Raw genomic sequence first — 18655 nt, 5'->3', positions numbered from 1 at the left:
GTAAAATCAGTCATTTCTTATCAAATATAGTGATTTAAAGTTTGAGATTGATGTATATTTCTCGAAGTTATTGATAGCATATTTAAAATATATGTACTAATTGAGACATAGCGTGGTTATGTATTAATGGTATCCCTCTTCAGGTTATGCTAATGGTGGTCCCTTTCTAGGAGTTGGTAATTTACATGTATTAATTATAGATTTCACACTAGGAACATTTATTTAATATGAAATATAGTAAGATTGTTCAAAGTAGTGTTAATGTCATTGTGGAATCAAAGATTGATTAACGCAAATCAAAGGATGGAGGAAATTGGTAGAAGTGCGCCAATTTCAGAACCATCTAATTTTGAACTTCAGCATTTTATGCTACAAATGAAAGAACTGATTAAAAGCCAATTCGAATCAGAGTGGTCAATTATCAATCAAAGTGAACAGTTAGCAAGTCAAACTGAACAAATAAGAAATAAATTGGAACAGTTAGAGCAAACCCACACAGCTACATAGCCATAAATGTGATCAAATGACCAACAAACAAGAGGAGTTAGAAGAAAATCATAGTGCCAGACTTGAACCATTAGAACAAAATCACAGTGCCAAATTTGAACAACTACCACAACATCTAAATAATAAATTTAGTGAAATGTAAAAGCAAATTGATAATAACACTGCTCGGATTGAGAATAATTCTACCTGCCCAAATTCGTGATCTGCAACGTGAATTCTTAGTTTTCAAGAACAGTCAACACAATGACCCGGTAACTCACCGGAATCTTCATATCTATTCGAGAAGCTGTCCCTGAAATATCTAAATTGCTAATTCACCAGACAAAAGTCCGTAAAATGTAACAAGGATTATGTCCAGCACAGAACCAAAAATTGAAATAGAAGGGGACAGAATACAGGGACCATCTAGGAAATATGAGTATACTATGCCTTACCCAACTAGGTCTAAACAGTCAAGTTACCTATAAACTTTAGTGAAATTAGAGCTTTAATAAAGTTCTGTATTAGAGTAGATGATATTCTCGCTAGTATTTTTGTTGAAAAATTTGAGTTGAGTGGATTTTAGTTTAGCGTCCCTTTCAGCAGCGAGGCTATATGAGACGTGGACCTACTGATTAACGTGGAATCCGAACTACATGAGCTCCCGCCGGGAATCGAACCCGGGCCTCCCATTGAAAAATTTGAAGAAGAGTGCGATTTTATTGGTAATCTAACTATCTTAAGATCTTGCCTCATGTCTTGCTTTCACCATGCTCCGCGTGGTACATAGCAATTAGGTCTAGACTATGTAACTATGAAGATTTTAAAAGTATTTTTTGGGAAATTTTGAAAACGATTTTATTCTACCTAACCGAGACGCCCAAATTCGTAACAAACGTTATGACATCCTTATAGATCACAGCATTATGGACTTCGTTATAAATACCTACAACGAATTGAAATAACGCTACCCATTTCAACCAGATTCCCGAATTATAGCATCAATTTGGATTTTATTCCCATATAAGTTACAGCAAGTATTACTTTCTTTCCAATGTATGAACTTTAATCAATGTATTTTGATTGTCCAAAATTATGAAAATTAGATCTCTCTTCAGTATAGTGCAAATAAGAATACACGTAATAATGCCAATAATTCCCTGCCTATACATATCATTAGCATTAAACCTAGTACAAATACTGAAAATTGCAATTACTGATAGAACGTCGAAGCAATTAGAAACAACGTAAATAATAACATTGCTTTTACAAATAATCGGTACAGCAGTAATCGGTACCGTCAATGTAACACAGTTAATCGTAATAAGTTTGATAATGATGGAAGCGGGATGGATGGCAGAACATTTTATTGTAGAAGACAAGTAAATAATGAGTCAAATTCTCCTTGTAATAATGCACAAGATTGCGCTGTGCAGTGTGACTTAATTGATACAGCATACAGTACAGGACTAGCTGAACCTAACGCTTGTTGGCGTTGGATGGATTGAAGATTATCTCAAGAAATAAAGCTCAGTGTTGTAAATTGATGCACGTTTCAACCAGTGAAAATGTTCTAAATTCTTATGTTGATTATTATTAATAGAACAAAGTTTCATTAATAATTATTTTTGTAGAATTTATACTTTTAGCTCATAGATAAATGCAAGATCTGATAATGCTGGACAAATCCCTAGTTTTGAAGAAAGTCTTTTCTCTTTCACTTGTGATACTCCACAGATTGTAATAAAAGCAATTCAGAGGATACAATCCACTGCTATAAATGTGGATGAGCTAAGCATAATATTGATCAAGAAAACATTACCTTTCGTTCTGTCCCCAATTACCAATTTATTTAATCTTTCCTTTAATACCGGCACATTCACAGTTTTGTGGAAAACAGCACGAGTTCTACCTATCTCTACAGAAGACTTAAGACCAATTTCAATATTACTTGTCCTGTCTAAAGCTATTGAATATATTGTAAGTGACCAAATACATGAGCACCTTCCAACTAACCTTTTAGACACTTTTCAATCCGGGTTTCGTAAACGTTTCAGCACTGCTAAGGTCCTTACCACTATTACTGATGATATACATTCTGCATTGGACAAGAGAAAGATAACCATACTTACCTTACTGGATAATAGCAAAGCATTCCAGTCAGTAAACCACGCCATTTGCCGCAGAAACTTATACAAAAATTTAGCTTCTTTTCTTCAGCTGCTAAGTGAATCCAAAATTATTTATGCGACTGAAAACAGTATGTGGTAGTTGCCATCTTACTTTCTGGTCAGCGTAACCTCCCTTGTTGGGTTCCACAAGGTAGTGTTTTAGGGCCTCTTCTCTTCTGTCTTTATGTTAATGACTTACCACAATCTCTAAAACACTGTAAGTATCACATGCATGCGGACAATGTTCAATTGTATCTTTTTCACCATGGCAAATAGATACATGTATAACAAAGACGAACGAAGAATTGAGTAATTTGACTAAGTGGTCTGCAGATAATTGTTTGATTATAAATCCAGTCAAATCAAAGTCAATTTTAATTACTTCTAAACGTGCAATAACGTTAGTAGATGCTTCACTTGTTTCTAATATAACTTTAGAACGCGTAAATATTCTCTTCTCTTACTCTGTGAAAAGTCGTGGCGTCATATTTAACAAATATTTAACTTGGTCTGATCAAATTAACTCATAATGCAAGAAGGCTTTTGCAAGTCTTCATTCTCTCAGCAAATTAAAAAACTTCTTACCAATACAGTTGAAAAAAAACTCTTTTTCAAACTCTAGTGGTACCACATCTGGAGTACTGTGACACCGCCTTAACTAATGCTGATATGCATTTACAAAACCGTTTGCAGTGAGTGCAAAATGTTTGCATACGTTTTATTTTTAACTCAAAATTCTCCATGTAACGCCATTCTTTGGAAAGCTACAATGGTTGAAGGTGCAACAACGACGTAAATTGCACTCGTTGGTACTACTCTATAAAACACTTACTTTTACAGAACCTTCTTACCTTCTAAAACACCTTAATTTTTAAAGCGATTTCCAAGACAAAGTCACAAGATCACGTTTTAATAGCCAGCTTGCAATTCCCGTTCATATATACCCTTCTTCTGATACCTTTTTTTCATATAGTCACTCACGAAAACTTTTTATATTCAACATAGGAACGTACTTGATTATGGTTCTTGTACTCTCTTTTCATCTTGTTTTAAACCTACTTCAACTAGAAAAATAAATAAATAAAATTCTTAACCTAAAAACATCTAAGTAAAAACTTTTCTGTTATCGAAAGTAAAAGAAAAGTTAAAAGTATGTGCTGGGACAGCAATAACATAAAGAGGAATTTGTGATCTTCTTGAAACTTTGTTACGAGAAAACTTTTAAAACTTCATTCTTTAGAGGCAAGATTTCAGTTGACAACTTGTTAGAAATACATTAAAGCTTCTGTACGTACAAGACACAAGTTTTCTTCCTGAATTTTTATTCCACAACTGCAACATCTCTACCGAAATTAAATAAAAGTATCCAATTAGTGACAAAGTGATAGCTTTATTAAGTTAACCATTTTTTCAATTTCTGATTAACAAAATGTAGCATAGAATTGCTTTATTGTTCAACGCAATATCTGTTTTTCAACAGATAATTATAATGACTACCGATAAATATTGTTGTGTATATCGATTTTGAGAGAACTTACCTTTGGTGATACACAATAGTTAATCGGTATTGCATCCATTTCTTAGGACTGAAGAATATTTTATTATCATATGAATTATTATCACTATCACCACATTGTTTTGAAAGTTCACATATCGTCACTGCGCCTGTGTTAAAATGTGTTAAAATCACAACTTTTCGGGAGAAGCAAAAAACATTCTCAACTCTTAAAATTTTGCAAAATATATACGGAAGCACTTGAAAAATATAATAAAATTGTTTCTGTGTTAGCTTCCTTCAGCAATATTATATTACTATTTCTGTGTTTACGTAGAACATGTTTTTTTTTTTTTTTTTTTTTGGCCCTTTATAAGCACATACAAATGGTGATCAGAAAAATGGAAACACCCGAACGAAATTGCAACTTACCAGATCAATATGGTGTCGGGCCAACTTTCGCCTTCAGAATAGCCTTGATGCGACGTGGGATGGAGGCATAGAGGTCGTGAAAGGTAGCAAGTGGAGTTTTACACCATTCCTCGTGTAGGGCATCGGCCAGTTCTGTGAGAGAGGATGGAGGTGGAAATCGTTGCCGGAGTTGTGTTTCCAAGACGGACCACAGATGTTCAATTATGTTGAGATCTGAGGATTAGGCGTGCCAGGGGAGGTGTTGAACTTCATCCCGATGTTCCTCAAACCACGCTGCAACAACGCCAGCTGTGTGAATGGGTGTATTATCATCCTGGAAGATGGCATCATTGTTCGGGAACAACATCCGGACCATAGTATGCAAGTGGTCCCCTAAAATTGCAACATAATCGTTGGCAGTGATTCGTCCGCTAAGTGTGACCACAGGACCCAATGAAAACCATGATATGGCGGCCCACAGCATCACCGAGCCGCCGCCATGTTTCACAGTTGAGCGGAGACACTGCAGATCATAAGCTTCTTTGGGCGTTCTCCAAACATACACACGGCCCGTGGTTGGGAATAGGGTGAAGGATGACTCATCCGACCATATCACACGTTTCCAGTCCTCAACGGTCCAAGTTGCATGGTCGCGGCACCATTTGCGGCGTGCGAAAGCATTATGGTCCCTGATGAGCGGTTTGGCCCGTGCAACACGACCCCGTAAGTTCATGTCATGAAAATCGCGGCGGACGGTGATTGTCGAAACAGGGTGGGGGAGGTGCTGATTGAGTTTCTCCGTCACTTGCTCCGCAGTGGCACGACGGTTCTGCATGACAATACGCTTTAATACCCGGCGTAACCTGTCACTCATGATTATCTTCCACCCACTGTTCCGTTTCCCCGATGTGGTTTTCCCGTGTGTTGTGTAGGCCGTCATCACCTTTGACACTGTCCCACGGGACACACCTAACACAGTAACCACTGCCGTCACACTCACTCCACATAACCGCGCACCAACAATTTGCCCTCTTTGAAAATCTGAGAGGTCTCCCATTTTACACTACCTCCGTCTGCTGCAGCCACTGGACACTGCTGTTCCACTGCGCCTGACGTAGTATGGAGACCGACCTAACACACCACCACCAGCGGTCCGGCGCTACGGGCGCCACGACACCACTGCTAACCCATACATCTGACGTGTTGCCAACTACAGGTGTTTCCATTTTTCTGATCACCATCTGTAGAGGATTTGTATACATTAATCAATACGTATGTGATGAGATCCTGAAGCCTTTAATTTCCTATTATTTTTTCATTCCTGTGGCGAAACAACTAATCACATTAAAAGGGGCGCTGCCGGATAGCTTCTAGGTTTATTTTCACGACATAACTCATTTTCTACAAAAAATGTCACATAGCGGATCTTCGAGGCGCAGCGACGATACACTTCTCTGCTTTCTTCCATACAAAACATTATTGTTTATTCAATAAAGATTAACTATCCTATTCTTTGACCGGCTTTCATTCTTCGTTTCAACCTTTCTGGCTGGTTTAGTAACTTGAGCGTGCACTTTTAGTGCACGGGATCCTCGGTTAAATTCCTGGTAGAAAAGCTTTGGAATTTGATCACATCATGCGGGCGGATTTCACGTTAAACTTTATTCACGTTTATCCACGTCTCATGTAACTTTGATACTCAAAAAAGGTGCTAAACTCTATCAAATCTTTGGACCACGGTAGTTCACTTCTGGTGCATGGGATCCTTGGTTCGACTCCAGCTCGCGCGAAGTTAACTTGTGATGGACAGACACCCTGTGCGTGGGTTTTCTCGGGGTTTTTCTGTTTCCTCCCACATTCTTCATTCCACCACTTCATTCACTTCTCATAATCACCGTCTCCTTTAGCGTCACCGTCATAAACGTGGGACGTAAAACTTAAAGATTTCATTTCATTTTTTCCATCAAATCTTCTTTCTTACATATTCTTATTACATTCTCAAGATTCAACTTCCTTTAGATCTTCTTCTTAAAGCGCCATCTCTTCCTGTTTGTGGTTACAATGCATTCCAGCTAATCCAGGATAGTTTTGTTTTACTTTATTGCTATTACCAAGACAGTGATGTGATTGTACTCGAACAGTATGTCAATTTGAATTTGCACATGAGATTTGGGAGCATAGAGAAGTGATTGTCGCGAATAGACTAACTTAGTTGTAATATCTAAGTGGAAGATTGTAAAGCTAAATCTGTCAAAAGAAGTTGGAAATTGTAAATAAATTATAAAAAAAAAGATTTATTCCGAACGTCCTTACTGTTAAATACAACATATAGAATGTGGTGGAAATTGTAATATAAATACAAAAAAATATTAGTAATCTCAGTAATCTAAAATTTTCTTTAATTCAGCAACACTGTAAAAGAAACGAGAGATAAGGTAGGAGTGTAGTAAAAATCAAATTTTACTTATAATCCTTCTTTAATACGTTTCTGCTCTCAACAATGAATAATCTCAATAAAGAAAGTAATATTTTTCATACGGGTCCACATTTCATAATACTCTAGTGCTTATCATTGTTGTATCGTGAAAGTCATGTTTCTGCCCGTACATTTCCACCTATATTCATACAAAACATTTGAGGAGCATTTTTCTCCAATGTTCCTTTTCCATTACGCAATCGTTCTTCTGAAAGATCATTATATTCTTCTTATTTATTACTGTACTCCTAGTTAATACAATATCTGTTAATTATTCTTAGATAACAAGTATGTGTAGTGAAACTCAATAGCTTTTGATTTCATGTTAAGTAAAGACAGAAGTTAGCTGCACTTTTCATGTTCAAGAAGAAAAAGCTGTTGACTATCAGGAGTAAAAATAAGAAGGGACGCGGAAGGAAGCAGTTACATCATTTCCAAAAAATATCTATGGCGTCCCCCACTTTCTAAAAATAAATTACAATGGGCAAAGTTCGGCACGAGGGACGGGGCGTGACATCATGCGTCCCCCTACCATTTCCGGTCCACTTTTACCCCTGATAACAATACAAACTTACTCGTAATACTTAATATACAATATAATATAAATAATACATATAATATATTATTGTGTACATATAATATATTTGGAAAAAGTGTATTACGAGACTATTCCATCAATAGTGCACATTAAATTTTGTTTACTTGCATGCTTAATTCTTAGCTCTCAGTGTACGCTTAATGCAGCTTATACTAACTATTTTCTCTCTAGGTGTATGTGTGGTATTTTACATAATTTGACTCGACTCGACCGTCTTGTGTGTGGTAATTTTTTGTTAACGGCTATTCGGATCTAAACGAAATTTGGTAGACAAATAGCCCATTGTCCAAGAAACTATAGCAGTGGATGGCCAAGGGTAGGCTCGATTCGGCTTGTATTTGGTACACTGAGAAAATTTCTGGTTCGCTAATTGAGGGTTAAATGAAAAATAAGTTGCTGGTAGCCGAATTTGTGTTAAAAATACCTCTTTCGAAGAAATCTTCTGGCTTACTAGGAACCGGGTGGTACTCAAGCAAGCCATATTTTGCTCCTTTAACCTATTTCTAGGCTACTAGTTACCGGGGAAGAATATTTTTAACAAAGTTACTCGATTAATTAAATCTCAACAACTCACTTCAAAATCACATGTGTTTCGTTATTCCAATTACTTTTTTCTAGAATTTGTATTTAGACGATATTTATAACTTGAGTTAATTCTTATTATCTTTCCTCTGGTAGAGTGATTTTATCATCTGTGAAACTTGGGAAAAGGATACAAAGAGAGGAAACGAGGGCCTAGACTAAAGTAGATTGCTTGTAATTTTTTGCCTGTCATAAGACAAAATTCCTAAGATAAACTATTCTAATGTATTTATTTTATTTACTTTTTTTTTCATTTCAGATCAAAATTACCATCAGACGTAGATAACTGTTACCATTATTCGTTTTTGGATGATATATATGATTTACTTTCCGAAAACGCCGGTAAGTAAACTTTCACTTTTCTTATTTGCTGGTGATAGTTGATTTAATTATATAACAATATGCGCTAAAATATTAATGCTACAAGTCGAGAAAGAAAATTATGTCAGTACAAGCCGGTAAGTGTGTCTAGACAAACAACAATATTACAAAAGAAGACAATAAAACTAATTTCAAATACAAACTTTAATACAAACTTTACAAACAACTTTGCAAACTTTAATACAATTAATTTCTAAAGTGCTTATTAGATAATTGACCATTTGTACAGTCCGCAACAAAAAACCTGCAATACGAGCATGTAAGTTTATTGTGAAACGACGAAGTCTTTGCTCTAAAATAAGTGTGCAGGGGAGGACGCCGAGGTTTTTGCTGGTGTGATTCGTGCCACTTAGACGTTATGTTGATTCTCTGCGCTGTTAAGCGTAGTATCACAATAAACTTACATGCCCATGTTACAGTTTTTTTTTTTTGCTGCAGACTGTACAAACACGTAACAGCATCACGATACAGTTAGAGCAAGAGGAAGCGATCTTTTATCACTATAGTCAATCGGCACATATGGATGGCTCCCTGTTTCACAATAGCTTTCGTAAAATGTAGCCGATTTAAATTAAGCTTCTTATGTTTCTTTCTGCACTCTTACGAAAGAAGCTTTTTGTTTGGAATTCTAATCCGCCAAGAATAAAGGGGAATAACTTATCTTAATTTTTGATGTTTGCGTTAATTTATGTGATAGTAAGACAATTTTCCACAATAACATTGGAAAATTGAGTTGATTTTGAGTTTAACGTCCCTTCCAGCAGTGAGGCTATATGAGACACGACCTACTGATTAACGTGGAATCCGAACTACGTGAGCTCCCGTTGGGAAACATTGGAAAGTCGGTCTATTTTGAGCGTGAGATAATGCACACTTTGATTAGACTTTCCAATCATTTCTATTATTAAGGATTTGAATTGGTCAAGAAGGATGGATAAATTCATTCCCCATCTTTTTGTGTTCTATGATAAATTTAGAAACAAAAATATCTATTACGTTTCTGAATTTTAGCGTGTATTTGAGATTTGACTCTATTGTTTGGAATTGAAGTTAGTGAGAACTAAATGGTCAAGTTGCACAATCTCTTTCATGAAACATAATATGTCCTTTTTCGGGTCATCACAATGACATCTATTGATTAAACGTAACGTAAGTCAGGGGCAAAGGATATATTTGTGTTTTTATTGGTATTAAAATTCCTGAAGATTCTGGAGCAATTGAGCCCATTAAAAATGTATTCTAAGGTAAATTTTAATGATTTCTATGAAACATTTTGTGTGTTTGATTTAAGGCTTCAGACTAAAACTTATTATTTCGTGATTAAATAATTAGAGGTTAGACCGATTATTCACGAAACTCCATTGACCAATAATATTACAAATGAAGAAGTAGACTACTATATTTTTAAAAAGCGGAAATTGAAGACTTTCCTAGCCACATTTAAGGAGTGGAACGTCTTATGAAAATCATCACAAAGTATGCTTCTTCAGGTATCGGCGTCAGCGCACGTGATGTCTACATTAAAACGAAATTAGAATCTAGAGGGCATATGCCGACATTTTGAAGAACAAAATAACTATTAAGTACAAGTAGAAAGCTACAAGGAAATCTTCGTCTACCTCTTACAAGGAAAGTACTTGGGCTCGAACGAGTGAATACGCAGGAAAAGGATAGCTTGCATACTATAATGTTAGCACCCCGGAAGCAAGCAATGATGTCCGTTTTTTCTGCAAGATGGTGTAAACGTCCGCAAGAGCAGGGCAAAGTAGATTACGTGCCATACCTACAGTACATCTATAACGTCTGATCCCGTTCCATTTTTACAGAAACGGTTGGGTGGATGGAAAACATCGGCAAACACGTACCCCATTATTTTTCGGGGCACACATGTTGAACGAAAAAGTATTGCCCCAGGACTCCCCGGAGGTTTTCCATACAGGGTCCACCTCACAATTTTCAAATGGTAAGGAGGACCAAGTAAAGAAACAGGCTGCAACTAGTTCCGAGTCTATGTGCGCACCCTTTGCAAAATGGTGGTCACAAACTCTTTTATGACAACTGCATTGACATTTTAATTATCTACCATTTTGTACAGGATGAGCGTAGAGATTCAAGAGTTGTTCCATCTTGTTTCTTTGCACAATAACTTTTCAACGATCTACTACTTGATCCTCTTAGCATTTTAAAATTTTGGTTGGACCCGGTCTGGGACCCTCCGGAGGACCTTGAGACACAACTCTTTCATTCAAAAAGTGTGCCCCTAAAACTAATGGGATACGTGTTCGCCGATCTTTCCATCCACCCAATTCTTTTCCGCAAAAATAGCCCGGGGTCAGACTTTATAAACGCCCTGAAGTTATAGCATGTGTTCTACTTTGCCCTGCTCTTGCAGACGTTTACACAATCTTGCAGAAAAACGAACATCACTATTTGCTTCCGGGATGTTAACATTACACATGCTTCCCTTTTTTATGCGTATTCATCCGTTCGATCCCAAGTACTTTCCTTGTTAGTAAAATCATGTTTGCAAAATAACTTGGAGTGAAGGGGTGGGTGAACTCGCAGACTAGTCACTTCCTCATCGTGATCTCTGGGTTATTTTCATAATATAATAAGCTATGAAAATAAACGAAGCGCCAGACAGTAATTGAGGAACTGTTAGCAATTAGAAAGCCAAATCTTTTATTTAGTCAATTATTTCAGAAAGCTTACGAATAAAACTCTAAGTCAAAACCAATCGGAAACCATCAATAAAAAAGAGGCATTCTTAGCCTAAAATTGATATTATTTACCGAAAACATGGCAAAACGGCAAAAGAAACCACCTTTGAGGTAGTTGTATAACATATTTGTCATAAACGAAACAATAAATAAGCATAATGTAGAAAAATACACAAAATGGGCAAATAATGACATTTTGTGAAATTGTTGTACCTGTTGCATACCTAAATCACTGTCAAAACGTAAGGTCGATACGCGCCACCTATGCCACCTTCAAAAAAAAAAAAAAAAAAAAAAAAGATCTGAAAACATCAAGCGACCCTTTGGTCACAAATCATCATCTTTCATCTCTACCCATCTTAACATTAAAAAAAAATGTTTTTGTGATACACTTTATTCGTAGGGAGTTCCTTGTTCATACGTTGTACATTGTTGAAATATACATTTTTTTTTTGAATTAGATATGTTTGGCTCTTTTCATGCTAACATGAATTGCCACTCCACAAATTTTTGTGGTTCCTAACAACGTGTGTTATAATGAAACTTTTCTCACGCTTTTGGGCTACTCTATATATTTGTGTGTCCCTTATATAAGACAATTTCATGTTACGATACGCGCACCCGAGAAATGTATTCTGTGTAGCCGTAAAAACGCATTAGTGAAATAGCAGCTCCCTACGAGAACGTTAACCTTTGCCGACTTGACGTCAAATTCATGAAATGACGTTTCCTTGTTTAACCGTGATAACGGAGAAATCGAGAGTGACACACAAACGAAACTTTGCATGAAGCAACTAGAGAAAGGTGGGCACCTGCACATGTATTAGCGAACATTACTAGATGAATAATGTTGCCAACCAAACAAAAAGTTATATTTATGTAAATCGAATGACATAAATTGTATATTATCATTGGAAGCAACAATGAAAATACAGACAAAAGAGATTGTAAACGCAGATAAGTGTTGCAAACTTTTTGAGAAACGTGATGCATGTGTTAAATACAAACGCTGTTGGCACACACACGGAGTGAGGTACTATTGTTTTGTACACCTTAAATTAAGTACTGACAGGAACTGTTTGCGCTGACTCCAAGTCTAGAAGGCTCCGTTGAACAGTGTTGCTATCAACAGTAGAGAAAAGTTGAGTTTTGTAAAGACAGAATAATTCGGAAAAGGTCACTAGTATAGTATGTTTCAAAACCTATAAAGCAAGGTGGTAGAGCATAAGGAGCAGTACTGTATTTATGTGAGATCGATAAGTCACGTACTGACGGAGATATTTGGTATGTGTGGCTTGTAAAAGGCGGCAACGCTGCGTACACCAAGCGTGATTGCATTTAACACATGTTTCACGTTATTTGAAGAAAAATGTGCAACACTGATCTGCGTTTGCCATCTCTTTTGTCTTTATTTTCATTTATGCTTCCAATAATTTGTCAGGTCGGCACGGGTTAACATTCTCGTAGGGAGGAGTTATTTCACTATTACGTGTTTACGACAACATAGAATACATTTCGCGGGTGTGCGTATCGTAGCTTGAAAAAATTACCTTACATATGATATAAGGAACACCCTAATATACATGTATATATATATATATATATATATATATATATATATATATATATATATATATATCTTGTAAAACTTTGTGTAGTTTTGTCTCATATATATAGGAAGAAGTAGAGCTGTTAATAAAAAAAGCGTCCGGAATCGACTCCCACTACCAGTACTTTTTATTATAAAAAGTTCCTCTATGAAAGTAAGTAGTAGAAAATGGATCGATCTGGGCCAGCGTTTAACAACTCACAAGCCACTGGGAAAATGACCACCGTGAACCGTGAGCCCACGGTCTTTTACGACCTCCATTTTAGGGGTGAATTCGTTCCCTTTTATGAGCACTTTTAAGGGGGTGACCTCGTTCTCTTTTACGACCTCCATTTTAGAGGGTGAACTCATTCCCTTTTATGAGCATATTTTTCAACCCTTATTTTAACATAGAAGATAACACATAAGAGTACGTAACACACGGCAGATTAGATAACACATAAGAGTACGTAACACACAGCAGAGCAGATAATACATAAGAGTACATAACATAACAAGGGTGAACTCGTTTTTCAACCCCTATTTTAACATAGGAGATAACACATAAGATTACGAACACATACAAGAGAAGATAACACATAACACTACGTAACACACAGCAGAACAGATAATACATAGCACAGCTAATAAAAGAACATGGCATATTTTCCAACCCTTATTTTAAGACAACAGAAATTACACTGAGACATGAACACACAACAGAGCATAAGAGTACGTAACACACAAGGGTGTATTCATTCTCTTTTATGATCATATTTTCCAACCCCTATTTCAACATGACAGAGACTACGAAACATGGCGGACCTAGCACAGGGGTGTATTCATTTTCTCCACCCCTAATTGAACATAGCAGAAATTACACTGAGAGTACGTAACACACAAAAACCTCCATTTTAGGGGTGGACTCGTTCTCAATTACTTTTCCAACCCCTATTTTAACATAGCAGAAATTACACTGAGACTATGAACATACAGCAGAGCAGATAAACACAACCACCTCCATTTTAGGGGTGTATTCATTCCCTTTTATGAGCATATTTTTCAACCCCCTATTATAACATAGCACAGATTACATAGCAGAGCTAATACAAGAGTATGGCTTATTTTTCAACCCTTATTTTACCATCACAGAGACTAGGAAACATAGCGGACATAGCACAGAGGGTGTATTCATTTTCTCCACCCCTAATTGAACACAGCAGAAATTACACTCAGATTACGAACAGACAGCAGACCAGAGAATACATCAAATTCATTCCCTTTTATGAGTACATTTTAAGGGTGTACTCGTTCTCTTTTATAATTACTTTTTCAACCCCTATTTTAAGACAATGAATACCTATGTAACATAGCGATTCGATACGCTCTTTGAACCGTTTTGGATGAAACTCAGCATATGGGGGTTTTCGACCATGCTGATTACAAATATCATACTTATTTTTACTTGGGTCCTATAGTTTATGTGGCATACGCCCTTTCTATGACAATTTTAACCGATTAGGATGAAACTCAGCATATGGGGGTTTTCGACCATGCTGATTACAAATATCATACTTATTTTTACCTGGGTCTGATAGTTTATGTGGCATACGCCCTTTCTATGACACTTAAAACCTAATAACTCGTAAACGAAGCAACATATTGAGATGGTGTTTCCACATCTAGTATCTGGTCATCAACTACTACAAGTTCCAAAATAATGATCATCGGGGTCAAAGGTCAACATACTTAAAACCTAATAACTCGACAACTGAGACACATATTGAAGTGCTGTTTCCAAATCTAGTAATTGCTCATCAGGTACTACAAGTTCCAAAATAATGACCATCGAGGTTAAAGGTCAAAATATTTAAAACCTAATAACTTAAAAACGGAGCCAAATATTGAGGTGCTGTTTCCAAATCTAGTAATTGGTCATCAACTAGTACAAGTTTCAAAAATAATGGTCATCTAGGTCAAAGGTCAATCTCATAAATGAAACCACATATGTAGATAACGTTTCCTCATTTAGTAAATTTGTGTGATCTATTCAATTTTGTACAGAGCAGAAAAAGCAGTGAAGAAGGAATAAATTTGAGTGGCTTATTTACTTTTGTATTAACAAGAAAGAAAGCAAAGATATGCCATATTAACTAGCTGAGAATTATATGTCATCTTGTATTATTTAAGCAAAACGAAAGGCTAAATTTGAGAAAGCGAACATGAGCCATTTTACTCAAATTTGGATGGAGTATTTATCTTTGTATGAACTAGAAAAAAATGAAGAAGGTTCAATATTTCTATACAATTTTGTACTACTCAAATAAACGAAATTTTATTTTTTGTACCAATCACAAGAAAATCAAAGAAGGGTCATTTTATACCTTTTTTGTGCTATTCAAATAATAGAGGGAACAAATTTCAGTGGTCTATTTTTTTGTACCAATCACAAGAAAAGCAAAGATATACCATTTTAACTATTTAAACAAATGAAAAGATAAATTTGAATGATCTATTCCATTTTGTACCAAGGAGAAATGCCATTTTTATCTAGCTTAGAATTTCTAGTGCATGTTGTATTATTTAAACAAAACGAAGGGCTAAATTTGAGAAAGCGAACATGAACCATTTTACTCAAATTTTGACCATTATGTAACTTTTGAAATACTGAAATGTTCTATTTTTGTATCAATCAGAAAAACCCGAAGAAGAATCATTTTAACAAGTTCATAATTTCTGTGACGAAAAAATAATTTCGATGTTCTACTTTTTATACCAACGAGAAAAAATGAACTAGCTGAATATTTAAATATACGAAAGAATAAATTTAAGTGACCTATTCTATTTTGTACCAATGAGAAATGGCTCAGCAAAAGGCGTAGAAGGACTATTTTAAACAATGGAGTGTTTAATTTTGCACCATTTTGGAGTATTCAAATAAACAAAGGACTTATAATTTGTGTCAACTCTAAAATCAATTAAACGAAGTAATGCATTTGAAAAACCGAAGTTGAGTATTTTATACCATTTTGTATTATTTCAACAACCAAAGGAATAAGCAAAAAAAGGATTATTTTATATCATTTTAAACTAGTCTAATAAACGAAGGCATAAATATGAGTGAGCTATTAAATTTTGTAGCTGAGTATTTTAACGAAAGAACAAAATTGTACTAACTAGAAAAAACCGAAGAAGGCCCATTTTAACTAACTGAGTATTTCTGTACCTTTTTGTACTATTTAAACAAACGATGGAATAAATTTAAGTGACCTATTCAATTTTGTACCAATGAGAAAAGGCATTTAACTGGCTCAGAATTTGAGTTGTCTATTTAGTTTTGTACCAACCTAAGAAGAAGGGCGAAGAAGGACTATTTTATAATTTTACTACTCAAATAAGCAATGGAGTATTTAGTTTTGTACCACCGAGAAAAACAAAGAAATTGCACCATTTTGGAGTATTCAAATTAACAAAGGACTTATAATTTGTGTCAACTCTAAAAACGGTCATTTTGTATTATTTCAACAAACAAAAGAAAAAGCAAAAAGGACCATTTTAAACTATTTAAATAAACGAAGGCATAAACATGAGTGAGACCAGAGAAAAACCGAAGAAGGTCCATTTTAACTAACTGAGAATTTCTGTACCTTTTTGTACTATTTAAACAAACGATGGGATAAATTTGAGTGACCTGTTTTTTGTACTAACCAGAAAAATCGAAGAAGGTACCTTTATACTAGCTCAATGAACGAAAGAACAAATTTGAGTGTTCTACTTTTTATACCAAACAAAGAAGAACCATTTTTACTAATCAAATAAACGAAAGACCAATTTAACTAGCTCAGAATTTATATACGTTTTGTTTAGGTGTCCTACTTTTTGTACCAGCGTGAAATGTCTTTTTAACCAGCTCAGTAGTATTCAAATAAACAAAAAACCGAAGAAGGATCATTTTAACTAGTTCAGAATTTCTGTACTTTTGTGCCATTCAAACAAATGAAAAAAAAACCAAGCAGGAAAAGAAAAGAATTTGTACTGACCAGGAAAGGCGAAGAAGGATTTAAATAAACGAAGGAATAAATTTGAGTGATCTAATCAATTTTATACCAATCCGAAGAAAAGCAAAGAAGGGCCATTTTAACTAGTTGAGTATTTTTGTGCTACACAAATCAACAAATGAATAAATTTGAGTGACCTATTCAATTTGGTATCAACAAGAAATACCATTTTGTACTAATCAAATAAACGAAACCTATTCAGTTTTAAAAACAAGCAGGAAAAGGAAAGAATTAACATTTTGTACTAATCAAATAACCATATTAACTAACTCAAAGAAACGAAAGAATAAATTTTGAGTGGCTTAAGCAAAGAAGGTCAATTTGTAGCTTTTGTGCTATTAAAACTGAGTGACCTATTCAATTTTGTTTGCAATTTAAAAAAACAGAGAAGGTCTATTTTATGTACATTTTGTACTACTCAAATAAACAAAAAAATACCATATTCTGCTACTCAAACAAACGACGGAATAAGCTCAGAATTTCTATACCTTTTTGTGTTATTCAAATAATAGAGGGAACAAATTTGTGTGACTTATACCAACCATGAAGGTCCATTATACCATTTTGTATTACCGGTGGTCTATTTCATTTTTGTAACAATCAGAAGAAAACAGCTCAGAATTTTATACCTTTGTGGTGTTACATTTTGTATACTTTTGTGTCATCCAGAGAACAATTTAAATTGACTCTCCCTGACAATTCAGTTGCCAGAGTCCAATGTTAGTTATCTACAATACTACAAATTGATCCAGTTAACAGTTCAAGTTCTTCTATTCTTACACAATCAAATGCATATGCTACAGTGGGCTCAGTGTTCATTTACAGAATTAAATAATTGTTTATCTTTCTCTAAAAACATTTCTACTATTTTGTTGATATAATAATCACACTCTGTAATGTATTCATATACCAGATTAAATTTTTTCTCCAAAGTATAAGTGTTCTTAATATTACAACTTTTAAAATGCTTCTCTATATAAAGTTTATAGATTTTTTCTCTCATTTCACGTTTAATTAAGATCGTCCACACCTTTTGCAATAATTCGTAATCATACTGCAGCAAACAGTTGTGATCTTTTTCATTCTCATTATGTTTAGAACATGCTTCACATAATAATACTGAATTTGGTATATACTCATTAAATAATTGTATAACACATGTATCACTAATAGTTTCACTAGTACAGTCGCACTCATTAGCTTCCAGTTCAAAACAGGTAATATTTGAAACACTGTCATCATCACTTTCCGGGAGTATTTCATCATTATATCTATTATAACGTCTAAAATAATACACTTCTTCTATTTCTTGTGTTGGATATATGATTCTCACTTTATCACGTAATTCATCTGGCAAATCGGGGTCAGACGGCTGGATTAACAGTATAGGTTTTTCGTTTTCACGCTGAATTTCTTTTTCTCTGGGTGAAACATAAGCAATTTCCATGCTAGTCATTTTTCTACTCTCCAGCAAAACACAAATCAAATAAATAGTTTCTTCAGGTGTTCTATGCATTCTCCATGTTTAATAATATATTTCAAGACAATATAACATCATGATGTATGTCCTATTATTTCCAAATATACTCCATAAATTTATATTCCATTATAATAAAATACATAAATGCAAAAATATATATTTGTGTTTTTGGACTTAGACGAGGAAAGAAAGTTCTAAAAATAATTGAA

The 18655-nt window shown here is 35.0% G+C and overlaps 1 protein-coding gene across 1 annotated transcript in view; it reads left to right on the top strand.

Moving 5' to 3' along the window:
* Window positions 1–18655, top strand: part of LOC145670252 (head-specific guanylate cyclase-like) — an 891926-nt gene that overhangs the window by 521517 nt on the left and 351754 nt on the right. The window contains exon 3 of the mRNA XM_081738665.1: window positions 8479–8561. Coding sequence (XP_081594791.1) covers window positions 8479–8561 — 83 coding nt within the window. The remainder of the gene's footprint in view (window positions 1–8478; window positions 8562–18655) is intronic.

This window comes from Thermobia domestica, chromosome 14 (genome assembly GCF_964235325.1).
Source record: "Thermobia domestica chromosome 14, izTheDome1.hap1.1, whole genome shotgun sequence".
Taxonomy (NCBI): Eukaryota; Metazoa; Arthropoda; class Insecta; order Zygentoma; family Lepismatidae; genus Thermobia; species Thermobia domestica.
This window is presented reverse-complemented; position numbering and strand designations above follow the sequence as displayed.